Source organism: Paroedura picta, chromosome 4 (assembly GCF_049243985.1).
Source record: "Paroedura picta isolate Pp20150507F chromosome 4, Ppicta_v3.0, whole genome shotgun sequence".
In the NCBI taxonomy this organism is placed as follows: Eukaryota; Metazoa; Chordata; class Lepidosauria; order Squamata; family Gekkonidae; genus Paroedura; species Paroedura picta.
Genome location: NC_135372.1, coordinates 112,856,119 through 112,865,759, shown reverse-complemented (window position 1 = coordinate 112,865,759; position 9,641 = coordinate 112,856,119). Strand labels below are relative to the sequence as shown.

Here is a 9,641-nt window from a genome sequence, read left to right as displayed (position 1 = left end):
GGGTGACCGCTCCTAAAATTAATTTTTATTGACCTCATTTATAATCTGTCCTTCTTGCAGAAACCAAAACGCTTATTACACAAGCAACTCTGATCTGCACTTTTCTCCTAATGTGAGTAGAATGAAAACCAGACTATCAAGATATATTTCATTCATTTTGAGGTACTCATTCTCAAAATATGTACTACATAAATCTTGGCTACCAATAATTGTGCCAGTATCTCCTACAGTCATTGTTCCAACACATGGAAATAGATTAGAGCTATACCCAGTAGCGCAATATTAACCCCACAGGGAGAGTTTCAAGAAATACTAAAACCCCATTAAGAGGCATGTGGTCTTTTCACCCTCAGACTTGCACAGCATGAATTCTGGTACACAGTTCTTCACAGTGGGACATTTCACCATTTCTAAAGTAAGGGCAATTCGGAGGAACAGAAAATATTCCAAGCAGAACAACTGGCTGCCATTTATTACAAAAAGAAAAGATTAATTTGAAATACTCCAACTCAGTCTTTGAAAAAGCCATGACACTTCTGCTTTTGGTTTTATGACTTACATTTCTGAAAACAAATGCAGGCACCAACATGGCAACGACTGTGCAAACTTTGTTCCAAATACAAGAGCAGTAAGCGGCACATGTGCAGAAATGTTTGGTTCCTTTATCTTTCTAGTGCCAATCTAATATATTTTATTTAACCTATATTTTCATTGTAACAAAAGACACACAAAGGACTTCTCACATCCCAACCACACAACTGATACTTTCTTCAAGTTTCCACGTTATTTCATTCTGTATTTGTGCACAGTCCACTAACAGTTTGTACTTTACAGACATACAGATACACACACCAAAAAGCCCTGCTTTATTTTAAACCAGTAACCTCACTCCCCACCCCAGTATTTCCAAGGGAGGACCCTATCAGCACAGTTTCTTGCATCTGAAGAGGGAAACAGTACAGTAGGAGTACTTCATTGAAGAACTAGTCAATTACTCTTTTCATTTGTTAATTACCTCAAAGGGCAAAAATCAGCATAACAGAAGAGAATTGCCTCTTTTAGAGGGGGGATTGCCAGAGGCTCTGCAAATGTAAGGAATTTTTAAAAGGCTCTCCTTATGTTATTCCTATCCTGCATTACTAATGCTTAATTTTTCTGAAGACAGAAGAGAATCACCCACAGCTCAGTCTAGGAGGGGGCAGGAAATAATTTGAAGTGTCTGCAAATATGTGGAGGTGTTTTTTGGTTTTTTTTTAAAGGTCATGAGTTATTTCTATGCATTTCTGCATTATCCAAAATATTAAAACAGTGTGGGGGGAGAATGTTGTGGGAACATAATATGGAATAGTGTCAATGCATACTGGCTGTGTAAGGGAAACTACAATTAAAAATGGAAGCACCATTGTTTAGAATCTTGGTTGCAAGGATAATTTCATAAAGCACTGCATCGGCAATCGGACCTCACAGAAAATCATTCTGGTTTGGAAGTTAAGTTTTAGTGTTCTATCTTTACCTTTCCTAACATAGAAGATTTTCATGTTACTGTCCTACACTAGATGTTATTCATTGTTGGCCTGATTTCAAATAAAATGATAAGGGATGGGGGCTTCATGCAGTGAATTTCCTTCACTCTTTTAAGTGCTATGGTAATTTCACAGTGCTGATTTTCTCCCATCCTCTTTTGCCATGCAATCTTCCTCATGGTGTTTTTTAGCCTTCTTAAGTTGAGCACAAGGCACCTCAATGTTGCTGCTATAGCGATGAAGTGCTATATTGGTTTAGAGTTATAGCATTCAACTTAGAATGTGGTTTTTTTAAGTCCATGGAAGATTGCGTGGTGAAAGAGGGCTGGGAGGGGAAGCAGCATTGTAGGATGCACTATGGACATTTCAAACAGCATACCACAACAATTCAGAAGCACATTGAAGGGGTAGAAAATGAAATAAAGCCGTTTCCCTCAAAAGCAGTTAAACTCCACTTTGCTAGGACATCATAAGCAGATTTGCAGGAACAGGTACATAAATTCTATTAGCACCCGGTTACATAAATGGGTCTGGCTGAAATGACAGAAAAAAATCCACCAGCAATCAGTTGCTAAAATGGAATACCAAGGCAGTTTGAAATGGCCAGATGTAGGTATGGCACTGTTGCTAAAACCTAAGGTGAAGTATGCCCTTATTGTTAACTAAAAAATCCAGAGAGAGATATATTGAAATTTCAGTTGGGTAGCTGTATTAGTCTGCAGCCATTGTAGTGCAAAATTTGAGTCCAGTAGCACATTAAAGCCCAACAAAATTTTTCAGAGCATTAGTTTCCATGAGTCAAAGCATATCTAATGAAACAAAGTCTAGCGGCACCTTCAAGACCAACGGAGTTTAATTCTGGGTCTTAAAGGTGCCACTGGACCCAGACTTTGGACTTCAGACCAAAACAACTACCCACCTAGACATATCTGAAGAAGTAAGCTTTGACTCATGTCCTGGAAAATTTAATTGGTCTTTAACGTGTTACTGGAGCTGAATGTTGTTCTTTTTTTAAAAAATGTAACCCCATAATAATCAAGCTGCTCGCAGCCAGTATATAGCTCGATTAACTGGGGGGGGGGGGGTGTTACATTGCTATCAATACTACGGCAGAGTAAGTATCATTTTTTGAACCTATTTCTAGAATCATGAATAAACTTCACTCAACACATAATGGCATGAAATGTCAGACAATCATTTGCATTAATAATTGCAAACTTAAAGCAGCACAGATTTACTAAGTATCATGCATATTAGAAGAGTTGGTTCTTATATGCTGCTTTTCACTACCTGAAGGAGTCTCAAAGCGGCTTATAATTGCCTTCCCTTTCCTCTCCCCACAACAGACACCCTGTGAGGTGGGTGAGGCTGAGAGTGCCCTGGTATTCCTGCTCGGTGAGAACAGTTTTCTCAGTGCTGTGGTGAGACCAAGGTCACCCAGCTGGTTGCATGTGGGGGAGTGCAGATTCAAACCCGGCTCACCAGATTAGAAGTCCACACTACTAACCACTACATCAAGCTGGTGTATTTCATATTCCTTAAATTTACATTTCCTTGCTATTGTTCTTTTCAGGCTACGTATTTGATCTTTTATACCCACAGACAGTGAAATAGATGATAATAAGTGTTTTGGAGACAGTCTTTGGTGATATCTGCTTAGATGCTGAAAAAGGAAGAACAGTTACAAATCTGCAAATACATTCTGGATGCATTCCAGTGGGTAGCTGTGTTGGTCTGAAGTAGCACAATACAATTTGAGTCCAATAGCACCTTTAAGGCCAACAAAGATTTATTCAAGGCGTGAACTTTTGAGTGCATGCACTCTTCCTCATACTTCCTCATACTGAGGAAGATTGCATGTACTTGAAAGCTCATGCCTTGAATAAATCTTCATTGGTCTTAAAGAGACTGGATGCACTTTGTTCACAGGTGCCTTTGTTATAATTGTTATACTGCAGGAGAACACCACAGCTTTGGCTGTTTTACTGTACTCATTATTACCTGATACCATTCCCAGCAGCCACTGATATAATCTCTTAGCCTCCTATACCCCAACGTTCAGTTAACAGGGACCATGTGAGGCACCGGAAAAGTACTGATGAGAAGGAGAAGAAGGTTGATCCCGTCTTCTGGTGGTGCAGATTTTGAAACAAAATGTTTATTCCTCATGAATACTGGGAAAAAATGTACACATTGTCCAGCATGATATTAAAAGGCAAGTTGAAATTATAATTGCTCTTCTTCACATCTGAGATATGAGATTCAGGTTTACATATATTTATAGAAGATTAGGAAGTTTCACAGCACATTCTGAAGGTTTCAAGGCGTTTTCTTTAACCTAACCTTTGGTTTGACGAGGACATTCTCATCAGGTCAATATGGAATGGTAACATACTAGACAGACTGACAATACATATAAGGAAGAGAGCAACCTCTTGAAGAACAATATGAAGAATACAGGAATCCTCAGATATCTGAGCCAAGCTCTGCACACTGCTTGTCTGATATGTGGTTTGCTAATGATTCTATGATGTCAAGAAGTAGAGGCTGACTGAGGAATCGAAGATTTGGCAATTTGGAGACCTTCAAAGAAAAGGGAAAAAATATCTAGTTATCACTCCAACCCATGTCTAAATAGACATGGAATAAATCAATTCACAGATCATAAGACATTCACAGATAATAAGGCTACTGAACAAAGTTTTGAAGAAAAAAGAGAAAATGCTTATTTGCACAGTCCATTTAAAACAATTTTGTCTCCAGATTAGTGCTTCACAATGAAGCAGAGTTGATCTACCGTATTTGCCGGCGTATAAGACGACCCCCCAACATTTCCACTCAAAATATAGAGTTTGTTACATTACATTACAGTACCTGTCATTGTCACCATTGTAAGGCCGCAGCGCAACCGCAGCGCCTCCGACCCGCCCCTGTGTCTCCTTGTGACTGGCACTAGTGCACATGTGCGAGCTCTGCGTAGACAAGGGGCAGGCCGTAGTGCTGCTGCTTCCCGCTGAGCAGAATGGGCCAGTCACACTAAAAAGGCTGGCATCCCTGTCTCGCTGCTGATGCTTGCCACAGCCACACTGATGACCCACCGCTGCCGCGCAGGATACCGCGCGATACTGGATGGTATGTAGAATGAGGTGGGCGAGCATAGGGAGGCGACTATGGGCACCGGGCAGGCATCAGGAGGCTACTATGGGCAGTTATGTCTATCCCAACTGAAGTGCACCCGGTGTATAGGATGACACCCCCCCCACTTGGAGGCATGTTTTTCAGGGGGGGAAAGTAGTCTTATACACCAGCAAATACTGTATTTGGAGGCAACAAATATAGTCATATCTAGGGGTATGGAAAATGCCCCCTCACCAGCATTTTTTGGATTCAGGTTTATGGAACTTGAAGCATCAGTATCTCTTGATGTTCTCAAATCCCAATGCAAGTATGGTATTTGGAAAGGGATCAGGAATGCTGGATTTTTTGGATCCATGTGTTTGAGGCATTTAGAGGCACTGGGATCCCTTTAAACGCATTGGACTCAGTTCACTCCAAGCCAGAGTAGAGAAGGCATTTATAGCTTGGAGTAAACTCTCAATCCCTTTAAAAGTCTCGATCCCACATTTCATACCAAGCCTTGACTGAATTCAGCTCAGATCAGCTAAATGCACAACCCCAGTCATGTTCAAAATACATGTAAAGGCACTTGAAAAAGCTTTGTAACACATTTCTCCTTCAGCTTCACTGCATTCTATTTCAGCAAAGAAGCTATTTGCTCAACAACCCAAGTACTTTATTTTAAAACTAGAAATTAAGCCCGCTGTAGCTGAAATACAGTGGGCGCTAGAGCAGGGGTAGTCAACCAGTGGTCCTCCAGATGTCCATGGACCACAATTCCCATGATCCCCCACCAGCAAACACCCTCCATGGACATCTGGAGGAACACAGGTTGACTACCCCCGCGTTAGAGCATAGGGAAGAATAAGGGAGGGAAGGAAGGTTGAAGAAGGATGGGAGTGAGAAAGGAGGGAAAGGGGTGGGTGAAGGGATGGATAGAAGGAAGACAGGAAGGAAGGCAGGAAGTGTGTTAGAGAGGAAGGGGGAAAGAGCAAGTGAGAGGGAGAGAGAGATAGACAGGAAGTAGATGGAGAAGTAGAGGAGGTCAGGAAGGAAAGAAGGAAGGAAGGCAGGGAGGTAGGTGGACTTGGAGGGGACAGGGGTGTGTGTGAAGGGGGGAGTGGTGAGGGGGGGTGAATTGGGAGGGGGAGCTGGGGGGAAGAAATCGAGAAATAGAGGAATCAAAGGAGAAGGAAGGAAGGCAGCCAGGGAGGTAGGTGGACTTGGAGGGAAGTGGGGGAAAAGAAGGGGGGTATTTCAAGTGTCCATGGGGGGGAGTCAAGAGGGGGGGCGAACTGGGAGAGGGAGTTGGGGGGGAAGAGATGGAGAGATAGAGGAAGGAAGGGAGAAGGAAGGAAGGCAGACAGGGAGGTAGGTGGACTTTCAGGGCAGTGGTGTAAAAGGAGGTGGTTATTTGAAGGGTCCCTGGACTCCCTGGACTCCCTGGAGAAGAGCCTAATGCTGGGAGCGATCGAGGGCAAAAGAAGAAGGGGACGACAGAGAATGAAGTGGCTGGATGGAGTCACTGAAGCAGTAGGTGCAAACTTAAATGGACTCCGGGGAATGGTAGAGGACAGGAAGGCCTGGAGGATCATTGTCCATGGGGTCACGATGGGTCGGACACGACTTCGCACATAACAAATTTGAAGGGTCCGTGGGGGGGAGTCACGAGGGGGGGGCAAATTGAGAGGGAGAGGGGGGAGGGCCGGGAGAAGGCTCTTGGCCGGGGGTGGGGGCGGCCTTCTGCCGGCCCCAGTAGCTCCCTAGCAGTATCCAGGACACTGCAAGGGAGCGGCTGGGCCCAGTAGAAGGCTTGTTGCAGCAGCAGCGGGTGGCGTGGCCTTCTGCCAGTCCCAGGCCCTCCCCCACAGCGTTGTGGAGGCTGCGAGGGGGCGGCTGGAGTCGGCAGAAGGCTCTTCGCGGCGATGGGGGGTGGCGCGGCCTTCTGGCGGTGCCAGGGGCACCCTCACAGCATCCTGGACGCTGTGAAGGTGGCCTGGGGCTGGCAGAAGGCTCCTGAGTAAGGGACCTGGGGCGGGAAAGGAACAGGGAGGCTGCGTCTTTGACGCGGCCTCCCTGCTCCTTTCCCTAGTGGGAGGAGAACCCAGGCGGAGGACTCACTGCGCGGCTATCCTTCTGTGTCTCGCGGTGACTCCCCGGCCGGGCCAGGTGAGGCTGGGCCAAGCAGCCAATGGGGAGCCGCACGAATTGGCTGCTTGGTCCTGGATGGACACTCGGAGGGCCCAATCAGGAGCCGCTTCGTGGCTCCTGATTGGGCCCTCCGAGTTTTTATTCTGGACAGAGCCTGCCCTTTCTCATCCCACATTGCCCTTACCCTTTTATTTAATACCGCGGGAGCGGTTACAGATGACTAACATTCACAAAAAAGGTACATGTAATACCACTACATATTATGGGACATCTTAAATTCAGTGACAGTCCTTTTTTCAGTGATAATTTCCCAAGAAGCATAATGTTTTTGCTTAGAAATCAAAGGTCTTATTTAAAAACAGTAAATGTATTGAAGTTTAAATGAACAACAACAAAAACATTCCTCTCTTTAAGAACCCTACATTTATATTACCTGAACCAGTTTTTTAATAGAGCACTGCAGTCATAGTAAATCCTGATTTCAATAGTTAGTTTGAAATTCTGAGCCAAGAATTGGCTTAGATCCAAACTATAGAACAACGTTAGGAAGGGATTTCTGCCAATTCTCCTTCTCACTGCAGCCTTGCTTTCACGTGCTTTGGAGCCAAGGCTATAATTTTCCTATTATGCTGTGCAATCACAACTGAAATAAAAAGAAACTGAAAAACTCCTATTGTTTAAAAAATGCAAATGCATACATGACTAAGCAAAAAGAACAACACTGTTTAATATTTATTCATAGAGTTACACCAATAGCAAGAAGCTAGTTACATCTATTATAGAAACTGGTTTATTCTCACTGTTAAGTATCACTAGTTTCACTCAACAATGTAGACATCCAGCAAGTTTACTTACTCATATATACAATTTATATAAAATTTCTAATGATGAAGTGTTCTCAGTACATACACTTGGCTAAAGGAAGCAATAGAAGTTACAGAGTTTATAAGAGAGTGGTTAACATTAGTAGAATTCTGTCCTGCAAGGAGGAAGCAAAAGATTACTGTACTGGATTTGTCCCAGTTTTCACTCTTAGATGCACACAACATACTGAGGGGGGGATTTGTGTGTCAGAGAAGCCAAGAATAATATTGGAAGGAGTTTAGACTTTGTCAAGAGGCTACACTGCAAGCAGAGTCACTTAAGGTGATTCCACTCATGGTGACAGTTGAGACACTAGACTAAGGTGCATCCCCCTTTTCAGGAGTCAATGCCCACATGAGCAAAAGAGAACAGCCAGTGCCAATGGGGGCCAGGATGGGGATAGAAGAATCCTTGAAGGGTAGCTACTGCACAGCAGCAACAATGGAAGGTGAGGTATTATCACAGACATTTTATCTAACCCTGATTAGCACTGAGCAGAAGGCAGCAAAGGTACATCACTTCTGATCATCTCTTACCTTGAAAACCCTGTGATGAGTTGATACAAAATAAAAAATAATATAGTGCTAGAAGATAGGACTCCCAGATAATACTCAATCAGGTACTGGGGAAGAACAGAGGATAAGTACAAGTGGCGCTATTCTTAATTATGTAACTGGATAAGCCAAAAGGATGTTCAGGTGTTGAAGTAAATGGATACAAAAGGAAAAGTGTAAAACTGCTCAATACAAATAATAGGAACATGGAATGTGAGAAGTAAAAAAAAAGGTAAGCTTGAAATTGTAGATAAGAAATGGAGCATTAAAAATTGCAATCCTGAGAGTGATTGAATTTGTTTCTTCTGGGGTTGTGTCATTTCCCAAGTAAAATATATCATTTTCTGACTGAAAATGTCCTAACGTCATAGAGTTCCTTTAATACTTGCATGAGACATAATACAAGTAATCAGGGGCTATAATTTGAATTCTAACTGAACAATATCAGACTTCATGGAAAGCCTATCAATGTAATCATCATTTAAGTGTACAACCTAGCTAAAGATGACAAAGAAGAAGTAATCTGCAAGTTACCAGGAAGAAATTGATCACACACCTAAACAAGATGTGCTGTTAATCATAGGTGACAGGAAACAAGGAACATAAAAGTTATAGAACCAAATGCAGGAGAGCAACTCATAGACATAATCAAACTAGAACACATAGAAGCTCTGTTCTCTCTGCTAATACAATACCAGGAGCTGTCTGTGGTACAGACTAAGAATTGTTAATATAAAAAAAATAGAATAAAGTTGAAGAACCACCAAAACATTCATACTGCTCAAATACAATATAAGCAAACTCCTGAAGACTTTACCATTCATGTATAGAATAGTTCAAATGAACAGGAACCAGAAGAACTATGGGTTTAATCAAGGATATTATCAAGGAAGAATTGCAAAGACTATTTCTGTAGCCAAAAGAAATGAAAAACTTTCATGACCAATGTAACTATTAAAATTGCTAAAGAAAGATAAGAAGCAAAAGTAAAGATGACAGAAATAGAATAAGATGACTAAATGCATCCTTCCAGTGACTGGCATGTGGAGACAAATGGAACTAGTGATAAGAAACATAACCACAAAAACTTAAAAGCTGAGCAGTGAAGGGTTCTATATGCTCTGTTTGTACATTTATCCCATTGTTAGGCTGAAATGGCTACAAGCAATTTAAGCCTAACTCTGGGGCAGGTCTGCGGATCAGCTATTAGGTTTAAATGACTGCAAGCTAAGCCCATCAAGTGGGAGCGGAGGATAAAACAGATGGGTTAAATGGCTGGCAGCAATCCGACTCCCCTTTTTTCTGGTTCTGGGCTTTTTTGGGTCAGTTTGGTTCAGGAATTTTAGGTTTGTTCCCATCTCTATATGGCAACATCACATGATAGACCTAGTATTTTAAAAAAACACCTCTGTGTGTGTCTCAGCAACTCTGC

General features: G+C 42.5%; 1 protein-coding gene across 1 annotated transcript in view; it reads right to left on the bottom strand.

Annotated features, from left to right (window-relative positions):
• Nucleotides 1-440: 440 nt before the first annotated feature.
• The window catches only part of LZTR1 (leucine zipper like post translational regulator 1), a 38,152-nt gene continuing 28,951 nt past the window's right edge, over nucleotides 441-9,641 (bottom strand). The window contains exon 20 of the mRNA XM_077335158.1: nucleotides 441-4,106. Coding sequence (XP_077191273.1) covers nucleotides 3,990-4,106 — 117 coding nt within the window. The 3' untranslated portion in view covers nucleotides 441-3,989. The remainder of the gene's footprint in view (nucleotides 4,107-9,641) is intronic.